This window comes from Brachyhypopomus gauderio, unplaced genomic scaffold, assembly GCF_052324685.1.
Source record: "Brachyhypopomus gauderio isolate BG-103 unplaced genomic scaffold, BGAUD_0.2 sc79, whole genome shotgun sequence".
In the NCBI taxonomy this organism is placed as follows: domain Eukaryota; kingdom Metazoa; phylum Chordata; class Actinopteri; order Gymnotiformes; family Hypopomidae; genus Brachyhypopomus; species Brachyhypopomus gauderio.
Window position 1 is genome coordinate 87450 of NW_027506900.1, and position 18003 is coordinate 105452.

Genomic DNA, 18003 nt, shown 5'->3' on the forward strand with positions numbered 1-18003 from the left:
TTGGGAGAATGTCATATGGTCAGATGAAACCAAAGTAGAACTATTTGGTAAAAACACAACTCGTCGTGTTTGGAGGACAGTGAATGCTGAGTTGCATCCAAAGAACACCATACCAACTGTCAAGCATGGGGGTGGCAACATCATGCTTTGGGGCTGTTTCTCTGCAAAGGGACCAGGACGACTGGTCCGTGTACATGAAAGAATGAATGGGGCCATGTATTGTGAGATTTTGGGTGCAAACCTCCTTCCATCAGCAAGGGCAATGAAGATGAAACGTGAGGAGATCTGCATGGAGGAATGGGCCAACATACCAGCAACAGTGTGTGCCAACCTTGTGAAGACTTACAGAAAACGTTTGACCTCTGTCATTGCCAACAGAGGATATACAACAAAGTATTGAGATGAACTTTTGTTATTGACCAAATACTTATTTTCCACCATTATTTGCAAATAAATTCTTTAAAAGTCAGACAAAATGATTTTCTCAATTTTTTTTTCACATTTTGTCTCTCATAGTTGAGGTCTACCTATGATGTCAATTACCGGCCTCTCTCATTTTTTTAAGTGGGAGAACTTGCACAATTGGTGACTGACTAAATACTTATTTTCCCCACTGTATATATATATATATATATATATATATATATATATATATATATATATATATATATATATATATAATAAATTATATAAAATATAAAGTTTGTTTATGGAGGTGCTAATTAGCTTTTAGGTCAAAAGTTAAAATAAAACAGAAGTTCCAAGTTCCAAATGAAAAAATTTGCCAGAGTATCCCATCACTTCTGCATTACAACAATGTCACATCTCAATAAGGGAACTATGATTGAAGGACACATGTGAGAATTGTAGATTATCACTGAGCCTTTCATGGACCTGAATACTGCAGGGAAAACTTACTTTTTTTCCAAATGATTATGTAAGCAGGCTCTTCTGGATATCCTTACACTCTTGTACAATGAGGCCACTGAGAATGTCAATGGAGCGACCTGTTTTATTGAATCACTGGGCTACTATAGACCACCAGGTAGAGTGCTTGTGCACTCGGATGAGCTTTATTGTGACAGATTGTATGTGTAACGTATGTGTAACAGTGCGGCAGCAGGACAAGGCGAGTGCGTATAGCATACACACACGTTTATTTCAGGACAGTGGTGCAGACAGCGCACATTCACATACACACTTACTGACAGCGAGACTCTGACAAAGACGAGCACGGGACATTGTGTAAACACACATTAACTAGATGAACTACATGAGCCCAGAGTGATAACGAGATGAGCTACAGGTGAGACCGATGAACACTCACATGGAACCACACCCATGGAAATACACATATGGACAGAACTAGACGCAGACTACATGAACACACACCCCAGGCAAGGGGTCCGGGGCTGTATCATGACAGTCTGGAGCTGTACTGGTAAGAATCCAAAAGATTTTCTCTCACCTGGTGTTTTATGATGGTGGTGGACAATTCTTTAAAAGTCAGACAAAATGATTTTCTCAATTTTTTTTTCACATTTTGTCTCTCATAGTTGAGGTCTACCTATGATGTCAATTACCGGCCTCTCTCATTTTTTTAAGTGGGAGAACTTGCACAATTGGTGACTGACTAAATACTTATTTTCCCCACTGTATATATATATATATATATATATATATATATATATATATATATATATATATATATATATATATATATATATTGTGGTTCTCTCTATGAATGAACACTTGATGTAGAGAAGTGCCCTGTCCTTGGTTCCAAGAAGTCCAACTCCAACAGGAAGTCCAGATTTGATTTTCTTGACTGTTCCCACCATGGTGAGCATGATCATCTTGTTCTTCTGCAGTTCTTGTCCATGGTCATGTGAAGTAAAGAAATGATCACGTTATATTGTGCCTCTGAAGATGATTTTGAAGATTTTGATACCATATTTTCCTTGGCATATACTGTGTAAATGTACAGTGGTCTCTGAAAGGTACTAGCCATTCATCCATGGTAACCTCTGGCCCGGGATTGTGCATGAATGCCAATTGCTCCACCCATTTGTCCCGAACATCCATGATGGGAGCAAGTTCTTCATTTACATGCTAAGCATCTCTTGTCTCCCTACTATCAAAGCGGATCACCCTTGACAATACACGAAAGGTCAGACAACACATAAGTAGCACAAAAAATAGAATGACCAGACTCAACATCCCATAAGCAGGCAGTCGCATCCTCGTTACAGCACACAGCCTTGTTACAGCACACAGCCTCGTTACAGCATGCAGCCTCATTACAGTACACATCCTCATTACAGTACACGTCCTCATTACAGCACGCATCCTCATTACAGTACACATCCTCATTACAGTACACGTCCTCATTACAGCACGCATCCTCATTACAGTACACATCCTCATTACAGTACACGTCCTCATTACAGTACACATCCTCATTACAGCACGCAGCCTCATTACAGCACACATCCTCTTTACAGCACACATCCTCATTACAGTACACAGCCTCATTACAATACACACCCTCATTACAGCACACATCCTCATTACAGTACACATCCTCATTACAGCGCGCATCCTCATTACAGCACGCATCCTCATTACAGCACGCATCCTCATTACAGCACGCATCCTCATTACAGCACGCAGCCTCATTACAGCATGCAGCCTCATTACAGTACACGTCCTCATTACAGTACACATCCTCATTACAGCGTGCGTCCTCATTATAGTACACATCCTCATTACAGCACGCATCCTCATTATAGTACACATCCTCATTACAGCACGCAGCCTCATTACAGCACGCAGCCTCATTACAGTACACGTCCTCATTACAGTACACATCCTCTTTACAGCACGCATCCTCATTATAGTACACATCCTCATTACAGCACGCATCCTCATTATAGTACACATCCTCATTACAGCACGCAGCCTCTTTACAGCATGCAGCCTCATTATAGCATGCATCCTCATTACAGCATGTAGCCTCATTACAGTACACATCCGCATTATAGCACGTAGCTGTGGATCCATCTCCATCCAGCTATCACCAAACAACTTCTGAAGTCTGGGTGTGTGTGTGTGTGTGTGTGTGTGTGTGTGTGTGTGTGTGTGTGTGTGCGTGTATGTTTTATGTGATGGATGCAACAGCAAGTATTCTATGCTGGGCCCATAACACTACAAATATCACTTTTAAATTAGAATAGACTAAAATAATTAAAAAATATTTTGTTGTGTTAAAATACAAAAAATTTGTTAAATTTGACCCAAACACTATATAAGGTTTAAGTCCATAGCTTGCTTTTGACAGATGCATTTTGGTCACCTGAATTTTTGGACTTGTGTTTAAGGTTTTGAATAAACCTCCAGTGACCTCCACTCTCAGAAAGTGCCTTATCCACAGCACCTTAAAGGATAAAACCTCAGAATATAACCAGGGTTCCTCTCCCTGTCAAGATGGATTCGAGAGCATACATGTGTCATCCATCCAGCCTCCCGTCCCCAGTCTCAGCCTGTGTTGTGTAAGTCTGACCTGTGCAGGACACCCACTCACTCTGAGTGCTGACCCATGCCGGACACACAGTCCGAGTGCAGATCCATACACACACACACTCTCCGAATGCTGTCTGAAACACATGCCAATGTGAATCAACCCTCTGCTGTAATTACTGCAGCCTTTTCCAGCTCACTGAGCTCCTCTAAGAGTGTGTTATTGAGATAGGTGCCAACCCCAGCAGAGGCCAGACGTGGTCCCTCCCACCGTCCCCTGTCCTGTGCCCCTCAGTCTGGTGCACAACATGGCAGTTCACATTCAGAAACTCTGTGCGCTAACCACAGAAGAAAGTCTGATGCCTTCAGTAACCTCAGAGGAAACAGAATATGTTTATTCAGCAATCATTTTGTTATTACTGAGAAGATACAGACTATTGAAGCATCAAATTAGGCAGTTCAATTTACACTGTAGTAGACACCATACCACTGAAAGGTCTATAAATCAAGACGGGAACGTTAGTCTGTAGGGGTGTGTGTGAATGTGCTATTTTGTGGCAGGATATCATCTAATAATTTAATGATAATGTTTTTCAGGTCAAAAGCAACAGATCTGGTGTGTTTAGCTCTACATTGTGACAGAAAGCAGTTTACTCATACATGTTTTAATTTGCAACTACTACAGGTTCCTTCAGAAACAGCAGGCATCCTTTCTCTGTCACACATCGCATTCTCTTAGGACGTTTTTCTTCTTATCCACTTATGTTGTGGATGTGCTCTGTTAGTTGCTAATACTGTACTGGTATAGTAGTACAGAGATAATTCAGCATACAAAATCAAATTTTATTTGTTTGCTGTTATGTTGAGAGTATTTTGTAATTTAATAATGTATGCCAAATTAACACATCTAGCTCTATTTTTGATCTTTTAACCAACACTAACACACTCAATGCTTTATTGTTGTTAATTACAACTAATTTACTAACAAGTTTTCTTTTCAGATATTGAGGTAGCAGAAATTTTTAAGTTAACATTGCCCCCTGTTGGCCAGTGGATGTATTGAATACTAAGACTCCTGTTCTGAAGTAAACCTTTTAATGCCAAGTGAATGTTTTTATACTGTATGAACACACTTTATGTGTGGACACTTTTTAAGACCTCTTTATGGACACTACCCTCAAAAAATGGAATTTGGAAAATGTCTTATTATTAAAACACACACACACACACACACACACACACACACACACACACACACACAGTCTGGCATAACCACTATAAAACATATCCAGAACTGTTTGTCTTTGTGTGTCTGTGTATACACGATTAGCCTTTGTGCTACTATTTGTGATGCTGATGATGCACCTAATTTTCAATCAATGCATTAGCCAGTGACATGGAAAACTGCTCCGTTTTCTATGAAGTGTCAGTATTGTCAAATGCAATATGCAACAGTGCCAGGACACCTAATCGCTCAGTCTTGTGTTCAAAACCACTGGCGGTCAAACAATCCATTTTCCTGCCTGCATTGATTTTTCAGTTATTTCATCCACAACAAATTGAAGTCTTACATTTTATTATTTTATAGTATCAATTAAGGAAGTGAGGATTACTAATGATATTTAACATTATTAGCAAGCCCACACAGTTTCCCCTTAAATCTCTGGCAGGGTAAAACTGTGGAAAACAGCCATAATGATGAGTGTAGATAAGTAGAACCATAAAGCCCAGGGTCTGTGGTTAATACCTTCAGGATGTGAGCACACTGACATCAGTAAGTCACCTCTCGTTTTTCCTCCGGTCAATAATTTCTGGGGTACAAAAAGCAACTGCGAGAAAACAAGCCAGCACAGTCGCTCCACCACTCCGAGGTCCTCACAGCAAGCACACTGCCTCAACAGTCTCCACAGTCTCGTAGGTGAGTTGGACAGCATCTCAAGGATCCGGTGGTGTTTCTCCAGAGTTGGTTTTCCGAGGGAAGGTGCCCCTAAGCTGATTTATTTCTTATGTTTCTGGTAGGTTCTACCATGCCATGTCAGCTGAGCTTCGTGCAGGCTCTCCTGCTCCCAGCGCTGCTCTTTCAGTACACAGCCACGCTTCCTGCTCTGGGCAGGTAGGACCGCAACTCGTCTGCAGACTGGAGCCCGTCTCTCCATCTTACATCTCATAATTCTGTTCTCCTTCGTCTTTAGAGAGTTATAGAGAGCTTTAAAAACTCTCTTCCTGTTGAGAAACTCCAGGGTAAATCTCATGGCTTATAGAAACTGTGTTAATGTGAATGATGGGTAATGGTTTAGGGTTGTGTTTGAGCATCAGTGGGTCTACTACTTTGCGGTGCATGTTTCTGCTGTCAGGTGAACTGTGTGTTTTCACTGTAGGAGTATGGAGGATGAGGATAGCCTCATAAGAGTGGACAGTCTATCCTGCAGCAGATGTTTGTGCACTAGAGACGAAACAGATGCAGGTGGCTCCGCTGAAGAAGATCAAGGGTGGGTTGGAGATTTCCTCGCTTTCTCTATCCACACTAGCACTGTGGACGAGTCCAGCTTTATGGAACCACATGCCAGACTGTTTTTAAGAAGACACAAGTATTCTAAAAGATTAGTTGAATGATAACTCTACATGTTAATTAATGTGCTTAAATGCCGTTTGACTGTATTGCTCAAGTCTGTGGTGAATGGGAGTGTTGTGAAAATACTGTTTATAGGCACAGGGTTGTGAAGTTGCACACCAGGCAGCTGGGAGACCTGGAGTTCACCAACCGCTACGCTGAGCTACTTAAGTCTAAAGCCAAGCTCTCCTCTCTCTGCTCCTTCCTGCGGCGTATGCAGAACAGCAGGAGGAGGTACGTCTCAGTGCGCAGACACAACTGCAGCCGGCGCTCAGTCACTGCTTTAGAACTTTCTGGAAATATCTAACCTGTAGATACTGTCCTTTTAAACTCTGACCTCAGTGTATTACTGGAACCTCAGATTCAGCAGTTATCCTGATTCTTCTGAGTATTCGTTACAGTGCTGAGATTAAATGTTAATCTTTTGAAGGATTTCTGTACATGCTGTTTAATCTCCCCTGTGTTGTGTGCTTTCCCAGTGGAGATACAGAGAGAGTGAACACACTGATGAAGCAGTACATGTGTGCCACCATGTACCAGTGACACCCACAACATGCTCATGTCCAACAGTGCAAGATTGAACACAATAACCTGGTTACATTGGATAACTTATCAGACATTTATGACTATGCAGGACAAACTGCTGTATACTTGACAATAAATATTTCTTTTATCAAATCTGTCATGACTCTCATTAGTCATACACATGGGCATGGTAGTGGGGGGAAAATTGTACCTGAATACCCAAGGCCTGAGTAGGGACAGGGGCCCATTTTGCTGGTTTACTGGCATTCAAATCAAAATCAAATCAAATTTTATTTATATAGCGCTTTTTACAACAGTTGTTGTCACAAAGCAGCTTTACAAGTGCCGAGTCCTAGCCCCCAGTGAGCAAGCCAAAGGCGACAGTGGCAAGGAAAAACTCCCTAGTTTTTGCATGAGGAAGAAACCTTGAGAGGAACCAAGACTCAGGGGGGGAACCCATCCTCCTCTGGCCGACACCGGTCACCATGACAACAACAACAATATAGACAGAATGTAGACAGAATGTAAAAGATGCAATAATGTCCATTTAGACAGAATATAAAAGATGTAATAATGTCCATCATGGTGTAGGCATCCGGTTAGGCAGGAGGTGGCCGGCCCAGGATGGATCGCTTGTCTCTCCTCATCTCATTATTCCTCAAGCAGGTGGGCAGCCATGTGGAGAAATGAAACAGGGAAAATTAGCTCTGTATGAGGACATGTACAGGACAGGTAAAATTATAAACATTTCTGGAGTGTGGCAGCAACTCCGGCACTAAGTTAAATTATTACAGCCTAGCTAAAAATTTGTAAGGTCCCACTGACATTGAGAGTGTACAGGGCCCAGTGGTCATACTCACTCTACTGTGGACATCTAGTGAAAATGCTTCTGTAAGATTGAAAACTTGTGTGTCTGGGATGCTCTGCAGAAACAAATGGTGCATAAATAGTGTAGACTTTATACAAGGACAACATAGAGGAAAGGACACAAAAAAAACTGTTTGACATACATGTTATTCATGCTTGAGGTTATTAGACATTAGACATTTATTAGTTTATATTAGTTGATAAGATTATTCAGAACCTCATGGATTTACTGTAACCACCATGAATAAAGGATATATTACAAAGTTAATTTGGTCTGAACTAATTAGCTTGATTACACAGTGTAACCAAGGTAACATTAGCCTAAAATATGAAAGGTCACATAAGCTGTTTATTTTAAACATCAGCATTAGCAATTTTTTCATTACAACACATTTACATTTAGTATGTGCTATATGAATATTGGTAATAAATGCATTTATTTTAAATGACCAAAAATTGCAGTTCTGTCTCATGTCTAGCCCCACCCCCACCTGTCAAGTCTGTTATTGTTTATGTGGCCATGTGATATCTGTCAGTCTCTGTCCCTCCTTGTGTTTTGTAACCCTGCCCCTCGTTATTGTGTTCAGGTGTTCCTTGTTTTGTTTGGTGTATTTAAACCCCTTGTTTGGTCAAGTCTGTGCTGTTCATTGTTGTTTCTACCACAGTCTTATGGTCCATGTTTTTGAGTAGTCCAAAGCGTAGTCAGTGTTGTCTTTGTTGTGTTGTGTCTGAGCCTTAGTTAAGTGTTGGAAAATGTCTTTGTTTAATTCTCTGTCTAATCTGACCCTGGACTGCCTACATGACTATGATTTTGTTTTGCCCTTTATTAAACCTCACTCCTCTCAACATTTACATCCACGTCATCGCTCCACGACACCCCAGGCGTGTCATTGTCAACTAGTTTAAAGAGCCTGCCAAGAACTTCCTGGAACTCTCCGAAGGATGCAGGAATCACGTGACCATCAAACCTTTTGAATTTGTGTTAGTGCTCTCAACTGCTCTGCTCAGTGAGACCTACCTCCTCCTCCTCCTCCTCCTCCTTCTGTTCTCGTGTAATTATGCCCTCTCCTCATTCTCTTCCCCCTACCCTTTTTTTTTATCATTTTTGAAAAAGTGTAATGCGGGTCAACTCTAGCACAATATATTTGAACCTCTGGAACACGCAAAAAAATCTGTAAACCAAATCTGTAACCAAATCATATGCCAGTTATCATCTCAAAAGAAACACCTAAGACATATTTTTCAAGTCAAATTTATTTATATAACGCTTTAAATAAATGCTCCGGTTTAGGCTTATAGCACCTGGTATTCCCAGGCGGTCTCCCATCCAAGTACTAACCAGGCCCAAACCTGCTTAGCTTCCAAGGTCAGATGATATATATATATATATTATCCAGTTAATCGGGAATGAGATTGGGTCCGGACAGGACTGCGTTCAGGTCCGGATCTGGACCGCGGTCCGCCAGTTGAGGACCTCTGGTTTACAGCATCCAATTAGAAGACCATTACAGTAGTCCAATCTTGACGAGACAAAAGCATGGACCAGCTTCTCTGCATCAGCTAATGAAAGTAAATGTCTCAGCTTGGTGATATTATGTAAATGGAAAAAGGCAGCCTTAGTGACTCTGCATATATGTGTGTCAAATGAAAAATCCAAATCAATAGTGACACCTAAGCTTTTTGCAGTAAATTTAAGTGTCACAGAAAAGCCATCTAGGGTGAGGGGAATATCAGCCCAATTGCTTCTAGCAGCATTGGGTCCAAGAATCAACACCTCAGTCTTATTGGAATTTATTCGAAGAAAATTAGTTTTTATGTCCTGGACGCAGTTCTCAATTTTGAGAGTAGTATTGATATCATCTGGATTAGAAAATATATACAATATATACAACTGAGTATCATCTGCGTAGCAATGGAAGCTAATACCATGGCTACAAATGATATTGCCCAGCGGTAGCATATACAATGAGAATAATATGGGGCCCTATACAGATCCTTGTGGGATACCATATTTTACCTTTGTATGTTCTAAACATTTGTACATTTGTATTTTTCTTGTTTTCTTACTTTTTTTCTGCTCTTTGTTGGTCTGGAATGTTTTTTACTTCCTGCAATACTTTAATAGAAATAGCAGATAAGAGAGCAAGAGATGGCACATGTCCTATCGGTATGGATAAGAGTTCCAGTAAAGCAGTGCTGTATTTATAATCTCCACAGTGTGCTAAAGATCTCATCTCAGCCCTAAACCATCTCAGCCAGACTTTAGAAATGCATCATACTTAGTGCTGTTTCTCTCTCTCTCTCTCTCCCTTTCATTCTTGATACATACTTATGATGGAAACATTGGACATGTGGTATTAGTCTCTCTCTTCTTTTATGGTATGTTTCCACCGATGCCCAACAGTAAAAGCTTGAAGTAACAGTTGCTTATGTGTATGGTACATGGTGAAGGTTTGGTACCATTGCATAATAAGTACCTCCACATAGACAGGTATGTAATTGGTGGTGGGGGGGCAGTCCATAGTGTTTATGGCCAATAAAGCACAGATAAGGTCTCATCTGAAAGTTGGGTCTGAATCCAGCTGTGTCTTATCCGCCCACACAAAAACAGTTGCATAGATGAGAATCAGACAGCAGAGACATCCTAATGAAACACGGAGCAATGGATTTAAAACAGCTTAATTTTTCACTTCAAACGGTTTTCTGTCTACTGGTCATGTTCTCTACCAACACTTTTGGTCAAACGTGTAAGTGCTGCATGTGCAAATATAATATGTTGGTGTCTAACGTGAAGGTTAAAAAATAGTCTCTAAAGTTTGATTTTGGTTAACATTAGGTCTATTGACATACAGCTCAGTTGTAGAAGTGCACAATGAAATCATAAAGGTGTCTTTTATTGATGAAATAATTGGGCCTTTACAAAGAAACATGTTCACTCTAAATGATGAAGAAATCTTTCACACATTTGACCTATTATAGGATTTTTTGGGTTGAATTATTTGCATTATTTGTGCTTGCAATGATGTATGTTGGGCCAATACCAACACCTCAATTAGCCTAATTAAAACAAATCAGAATTTCACGAACAGTACTGTAGTGTAGAGTAGACTTATGTTTAATAGATGTCCAGGAAATGGCTGACTGTGAATTATAATTTTGTAAATTGTAAATATTTTTGGTAAAATCTCCCACAAATTGTTTTTGTTTTAAAAGTCCATATACAGAACATGATCTAGCAATTAAATGTGATTTTGAATCTGAAAAATTTTTTCATCTCTTGTCACAGTGTGCTCAGTTAAAGAAACCGTAGTTTCATTCAAAGAGAACAACACTATAGGGGCTGAAGTCACTAGAGTAACCACTGATGAGGGGGTGAGCCTTACTATCACAGTCAACCCAGAGGAGGCTTTTGGCTTAAATGGCAATATGCTTGTAGCAGTAAAAATACTGGACAGAGAGGTAAGTACACCTTTAATCATTTTCACTTTTGTTTGTAATTTACAGACTGAGAGACATGAAACTGATAACCCAATACAAAATAGATTATTTTAAAATATAACTTAATATTTCATACATCTATTCTAGTCCATATATGTACTTCCTGTAGGTCTGGTTGTTTGTTTATATATTCACCCGTCTCGTTAACATAAATGTTAGGCTTGTTATGTGTATCGTATATAATGTGTGTGTTAGTCGTATTCCGTGCTCATCTTTATTGAGTGTATACTCTGTGTGACCCGCTATGTGTGTATTAATCGTTACATGTGTATGCTAAGCGCTAACTGTGCAGAAATATTAAATAAAACCTTTGTAAATGAACGCTCTTGGCATCCTATACACCCCCTCGCATTATATTATTAATGTTAAATTAACTAGATTATAATTAATTATTTCTGTTTCTATTGCTCCAGTTTCTATTAAATGATTACAACCTTTAGCCTACTTGGATTAACAGCTTTATATTAATGCATTTGTTCCAGTCCCCCAAACAACCCGATCTTTTGGTCAAGATAGAGTGTAGAAAGGATGGTGAAATTCCGGTAGGTTCCAATGTTTGATCACTTGGTTTTTTTCTTTTGTAATTACAAAAGGCTTATTAAGACTGTATCTACAATCACTATTGTTATGTTGGTGTAAACTTTGATCATGATCTGCTGGTCTCTTCAGGATACTCTGCGAGTGTTTGTGGTTTTGAGAGACATTAATGATAATCCTCCAGTGTTTGCACAAAGCCAGTACAATCTGGAAGTTGATGAGGTAATGTCACACCCCACATCTACTGGGATTTGTGAGTGCTACTGGTAACTGCCTACTAAACATTTGTGTTGTTTCTTATGATTAGCTATCCAAAGTTGATACAAGCATTGGTAAAATAGAGGCTACCGACATTGATTTTGACACTCGGCTGTACTATTTTCTTCAGTCTCCAGAGGTAAAGCCTTGTAATATTTCTGGTTTTATTTCTATTTATATAATTGCTTTACTAAACAATCATGTCAAAGTCTAAACTGTTTCAAATTGTCTGATCTTAGCCTAAAAGCACTAATACCTCCGTTACTCTCCCTCCCTCTACCCTTCCCACTCTTTTTCCATCCCTTTCTCTCCCAGGATGAATTTAGGCTCAAAAGTAAATTCGAACCAGTGATTCTAACAAACAAGATCTTGTATCATGACACCACTCCAGAAGTCACATTGACTCTCTTTGCTCAGGTATGTATTATGTATTTTAGATTCATGAGTAACAGGCATTCTGAGTATAAGTGATATAAGGTCTCAAATAGGTTATTCTAATTGTGAGGTTCTCTGTCCACATACCTGTTGATCTTTATGCCCTGAGAGACTGTTGTCTAACCCCATTTCAACTGGGCATTTCAGGACACAGCCTTGAAAACACCTCAGTCACCATCTCACACTGCCTCCACCACCATTAAAGTCACTGTTGTAGACATAAACAACCGTCCACCATGGTTTCAGCCTTGCACAGAGATCAATGTCAACTCTGCCTTATTCTGCCTCAACTCTGGCTACGAAGGGACAGTCAACTTAAATGAGCAAGTAGTGCGTACTCCCCACCATACTTCTAATAATGACACTACCCATGTTGCTGGCTGCAGTTATGAGACATGTTTAGCATATTTTTAATATCTGTCTGCCTAATATAGACCTGCTGATGGAGAGTAAAGTTTATTAGCATAGTCTGTGTTCTCCAAATAAATGAATGAGGTTGCTTCCGTAATCACAGACTGGTGCTTTGCCATTGGAGCCTGGTCCACTATATGCCATTGATGGAGACAAAGACAGGAACGATCCAATCACATATGAGATTATTGGAGGTCAGACAACAGATCTGATATTTTTATATTGTGTAATCACAATTAACTCATGTGGTCTAATGTATGTCTGCTCCGTCCAGCATCTGTTGAGTGGTTTGACTCTGTGTCTGACCTTGAGCAGGAAATGAAAATGGATTCTTCCTTATAAATACTGAGACTGGGAGTATTACTATGCAGAAACCAGTGAATGTAGCAGGACCTATCATATTGTCAGTCATGGTAAGAAAATGCTTCATTTATAAAATAGGACCACATAAATATGGTATTTATAATAAACATTTTATAAATTGCAGAGATTTTATATCCCTGCATTTTTTCCAATGGTACACTGTGCTGTTCTGTATATATATTCTCATTTGTATTAAAATCAAAGAGTCAAATCACCTGTTAAAATATGCAGATCAAAATTGGCTTCATTGGATCGTTTTGGTCAAAACAAACCAAAGATTATGTTACCACTTCTGCATATTAATCCATCCACCGTGTGAATCTAAACTCTGCAGGGCTATGAGACACTGAACTCAGATCGGTTTGCCACCATTAGTGTAACTCTAAAGGTGGTGAAGAAGAGCTCACACCCACCTGAGTTTACCCAACCCAGTTATGAGGGCTTCATCTCAGAAGATGCAGGTATGGGGAGCCTGGTGTTGCAGAGCAAGACCACCAACAAACCCCTCCAAGTTCAGGCAACAGATGCTGACTTTGGCAATGTAAGAATTCGACTTCTAGAAATCACATTCCGAATTAAACATTTTTCCATTCCTGTTTAGCCCAACTACGTTCTATGTTAAATCCCACCAAATGCAAATCAGATCATAAAAACAGAAAAAGAATTACAAGACTGCACTGGAGCAATATACAAGGCATAAGGTCTTACTGTAGGCTATGTACTGTTGGATATGAAAAAAAATTTTTACAAAAATATTGCAGTATGGAGGAAATTGGGACTCAAAGGAGACTCTCAGTCTCTGGCCTTTATTGCTCAAAACAAGAAAGTCAATGACAGAAAATACGAAGGTTCGTCTAGCTAGCGTCCAGGCATAACTCCTCATAGGATTATTTATAGTAAATTTCCAGAGCATCAGACAATGACTCCAGGGGACCGGGCAAGTCTAACATGTTTAGAACGAGAATAAAGAAAAATTAATGGTTTTCTATAGGCATGATTTAACACAAATTACCTTGACTCTCTATTGTAGGGAATAAATCCTGACATTACATTTGAAGTTCCAAAAGACAGTGACTTCAGAATTACTCAAGAGGGTTTCATAATCACGACAAGGGTGGTTTCTACTGGCAATATTACATTACAAGTAAGAATTTCAACTGAACTGGATGACCTTAAATTTCTTAGTTGTTTTTCTTGTACCTTTTACAAAGATGTAAATATAGCTGGACAATATCTGGACTTTTCTTTTTGTTATAGATACGCGTAATTGATACCACCAATGATGAATCCAGCACTGCATCTCTGTCTGTAGCAATTACTCCAGGTGAGAAGGCAGGATGGCGAGTCGAGAGAAAATATTTTAAGTATAATGTTTTTTAAATGAATGGGTTAACACACAGATGACAACTGACAAACTGCATCCAACATGCACACATTTAAACACGTTAACATTAACAAGACACATGTACAACACCGATGAGGCAAGAGAAACGTGTAACGAGTAACACAGATGAAACTACACATGTGCACACAGGCACACACAAGTGTATACGCACACACACACACAGGAGAGAGGAATCAGGGGTGGTCACCATGACAAACGTGACCTTATGCTGTGGGGACATGTGATCTCACACAGCGAACATTATAGTTATAATGAAAAACCATGAGAAATTATCCTGGTAATATAAAAAAAATCAATTTAGCCGTTTAAACTAGTCAGACTTTTAAAACACACCTTAGGTGGGGATTTTCATAAAACATCTCGTATGTTTGTGGGGCGGGGGAGGGGAAGTTTAGGACCAGGTCTCATTCTATCCAGCCAATTCAAGAAATGCATTCTCAGACACAACTGCAGCTGGCACTCAATTACTACTTTAGAACATTCTGGAAACATCGAATCTGCACTGTAGATACTGTCTTTTTAAACTCTGACCTCAGTGTATTATTGGGACCTCAGATTCAGCAGTTATCCTGATTCTTCTGAGTATTTGTTACAGTGCTGAGATTAAATGTTAATCTTTTGAAGGATTTCTGTACATGCTGTTTCATCTCCCCTGTGTTGTGTGCTTTCCCAGTGGAGATACAGAGAGAGTGAACACACTGATGAAGCAGTAGTACATGTGTGCCACCATGTACCAGTGACACCCACAACATGCTCATGTCCAACAGTGCAAGATTGAACATAATAACCTGGTTACATTGGATAACTTGTCAGACATTTATGAATATACAGGACAAACTGCTGTATACTTGGCAATAAATATTTCTTTTATCAAATCTGTCATGACTCTCATTACACAAACATATGGGCGTGGTAGTAGGGGGAAAATTGGACCTGACTACCCAGGGCCCGAGTAGGGACAGGGGCCCATCTTGCACGTTCACTGGCATTCATAGGGGCCCACTGACATTTAGAGTGGTCCCAGTGGTTATACTCACTCTACCCTGGTGTCACGCCCAACTCCGCCCCGCTCCCTTGCCCAGCCTTGTCTCCCTGTTTCCATAGTTCCCTCTGTCTGTCAAACCCCCTGTGACTACCCGATCCATACACCCTGCCCGATCCGTACCGAGCATGCGTGAGAAAATGTGCGCATGCGCGTTGCGATTGGCCGAGGCACGTATCGGGCAGATATTTTGTGCATGCGTTAACACTTTACGACACTACTAGATGCGAAGTAGTGAACGGAGTGTGTGATCGTACGAGAAGCGTTGTAATAAAAAATGAAGGATTTCAGATTTTATGGCGAGTTAAAGGAGTATATCTCCCACGGTTTAAATCGACTTGTGATAAAAATATGCGACGTGAAATTCGTCGTGTATCTGAAAACTTTATAGTTAAAGGTAAGTTGAATTCAAACCATGTTCCTAAGGTAACAGTCGGTCCTGTCGTGGAATATAAAGTTCTTATAAATATGTTTATAAATAACAATGGTGGAACGTTTTCTTTTTATGTTAAGATAACCGAATGTTTTACATCGGACCAAACAAAAATTATATGTGTTTGGTTATGTTGACTGAAGAGGAAAAGAGGTCTGCTCTGATCGAGTGTCATAATAACCCTGTCACCGGTAGCCATCATGGTGTACGAGGCACTAGAGACAGGGTTATTGCCGGTTACTTTTGGCCTACCTTTTGTTTGGTCCGATGTAAAACATTCGGTTATCTAAACATAAAAAGAAAACGTTCCACCATAGTTATTAACTTTATATTCCATGACAGGACCGACTGTTCTCAGGAACATGGTTTGAATTTAACTTACCTTTAACCGGGCAGGTTAGGGAACTGGTCTTGTGACCGGAGGGTCGTGGGTTCGATTCCCAGACCTGAGGCCATGACTGAGGTGCCCCTGAGCAAGGCCCTTAACCCTCAATTGCTCACTTGTATAAAATGATGTAATAAATAAAAATGTAAGTCGCTCTGGATAAGGGCGTCTGCCAAATGCCATAAATGTAAATGTAACTATAAAGTTTTCAAATACACGACGAATTTTGCGTTGCATATTTTTGTCACAAGTCGGTTTGAATAAACCGTGGGAGATCTACTCCTTTAACTTGCCATAAAATCTGAAATCCTTCATTATTTTATAACACTTCTTGCACCCCAAAGGAATGTTCTCCCCAATGTAAACAATGTATAAATCTATCTCTCATATATATATACATATTATAATATATGTGTATGTATATATCCACAGTTACAATTATAATAAATATAATTATTATTTTATTACTATTATTATTTAATGATTATTACTACTACTACTACTATTATTATTTTTAACTGTTTACAAAGGTGTCGTAAAATGTAACGGTAGTGTCGTAAAGTGTTAACGCATGCGCAAAATATCTGCCCGATACGTGCCTGGGCCATGCGCACATTTTCTCGCGCATGCTCAGTACGGATCGGGCAGGGTGTACGGATCGGGTAGTCACACCCCCCTGCCCTCAGAGTTTTCACCTGTTTCTCGTTTCACTTGTGTCCCCTGCCTAGTCTGTCGTTGTCGGTCATTGTTTGTAAGTACCCTCATGTTGCTTTGTCTCCGTCTGCCTCCTATTTCTCCCTCTGATTAGTTGGTTTCCCCTTCTGTGTTTGTAGCCTGTGCCTCACCCGTGGATTCCTCCGTGCCCTTCTCCGTACTTTTTAAGTAGTCTCTGTTCCCTTGTTTATGTTCCTTTTCAGTTTACTTTCCTCCCGTTAATTATCTGGTTCTCCTTGTAATATTTTAGGTTTAGGTTTTAGCTTTACGATTGTTCTCCTTGTCGCTTTTGTGTTTAGTAAATTTATATGTGCAGTTGTCTAGTTATTCTCCTTAGCCTCTTCCCCCCCGTTATTCCTTCATGTTTTGCTCCTACATGTTTCCCATTTACAGCGCTTCCCTGTTGCCGTGTCTTCCCTTGTTTTTTATTAAAATATTCATTCTTATTGCTTTATCCTGCGTCCGGCGTCCCCGGCCCCTGATGACGCCGTCCTGGCGTCCCCGGCCCCTGATGACGCCTTCCTTCCTCTCCGGCCCCTGATGACGAATGGCCCTTAGAACTATAATTTTTTTATCATTAAAATAGCTAAGTCTTTAAATATCCGAAATATTCAGATCGGTTGGGTGAAGAGACTTTGCCAGGTTTGATATTTAGAAACACGGAAAGAACCTAAAAATGCCGGCTACGCGAGCTAATTCAAAGGCTAACTCGGAGGCTAATGCTACAACTGACCGGAGGCCTGATCAGGACGCCATTCTCCAAGCCATAGCTGAGCTGAGGACTGAATTAGTTTCTAAAGCAGAAACACAATCTGCTGAAATTCGGAACCAGGTGGACCAGCTGAGAGCAGAAATCTAATTGGTCAATAATACCACAAACGCAAAAAAATGCAGTGTTAGAAAAATGAGTGGTGACACTAGAAGCCTCGGAAACTGACCACTTTGACCGGGTGATGGCTCTGGAGCGCGACATGGCTAATGTGCAGAGGGAACTCGCCGT

The 18003-nt window shown here is 40.2% G+C and overlaps 2 protein-coding genes across 2 annotated transcripts; both read left to right on the plus strand.

Annotated features, from left to right (window-relative positions):
* Positions 1-5351: 5351 nt before the first annotated feature.
* On the plus strand, positions 5352-6740 carry LOC143492586 (uncharacterized). The gene is made up of 5 exons (XM_076990933.1): positions 5352-5437; positions 5539-5632; positions 5898-6008; positions 6227-6364; positions 6610-6740. Exons 2-5 carry the CDS (start codon positions 5547-5549, stop codon positions 6671-6673), a joined length of 399 nt encoding a protein of 132 aa, XP_076847048.1. The 5' UTR covers positions 5352-5437; positions 5539-5546; the 3' UTR covers positions 6674-6740.
* Positions 6741-7286: 546 nt separating this feature from the next.
* LOC143492606 (cadherin-related family member 5-like) lies at positions 7287-15304 on the plus strand. Its single transcript, XM_076990974.1, has 13 exons — positions 7287-7321; positions 10809-10981; positions 11503-11562; positions 11690-11779; positions 11865-11954; positions 12131-12232; positions 12398-12580; positions 12765-12855; positions 12977-13074; positions 13359-13565; positions 14055-14168; positions 14282-14348; positions 15103-15304. Exons 2-13 carry the CDS (start codon positions 10949-10951, stop codon positions 15120-15122), a joined length of 1155 nt encoding a protein of 384 aa, XP_076847089.1. The 5' UTR covers positions 7287-7321; positions 10809-10948; the 3' UTR covers positions 15123-15304.
* The last annotated feature ends 2699 nt before the right edge of the window (positions 15305-18003 follow it).

What these genes read in the sequence shown, in the direction of transcription:
- LOC143492586 (XM_076990933.1), top strand. Translation starts at nt 5,547, where the DNA reads ATGCCATGTCAGCTGAGCTTCGTGCAGGCTCTCCTGCTCCCAGCGCTG. An exon ending in TCCGCTGAAGAAGATCAAGG is followed by an intron (nt 6,009 to 6,226) that starts GTGGGTTGGAGA and finishes TACTGTTTATAG; the next exon opens with GCACAGGGTTGTGAAGTTGC. An exon ending in ATGCAGAACAGCAGGAGGAG is followed by an intron (nt 6,365 to 6,609) that starts GTACGTCTCAGT and finishes GTGCTTTCCCAG; the next exon opens with TGGAGATACAGAGAGAGTGA.
- LOC143492606 (XM_076990974.1), top strand. Translation starts at nt 10,949, where the DNA reads ATGCTTGTAGCAGTAAAAATACTGGACAGAGAG. An exon ending in GAAAGGATGGTGAAATTCCG is followed by an intron (nt 11,563 to 11,689) that starts GTAGGTTCCAAT and finishes TGGTCTCTTCAG; the next exon opens with GATACTCTGCGAGTGTTTGT. An exon ending in CAGATGCTGACTTTGGCAAT is followed by an intron (nt 13,566 to 14,054) that starts GTAAGAATTCGA and finishes TCTCTATTGTAG; the next exon opens with GGAATAAATCCTGACATTAC.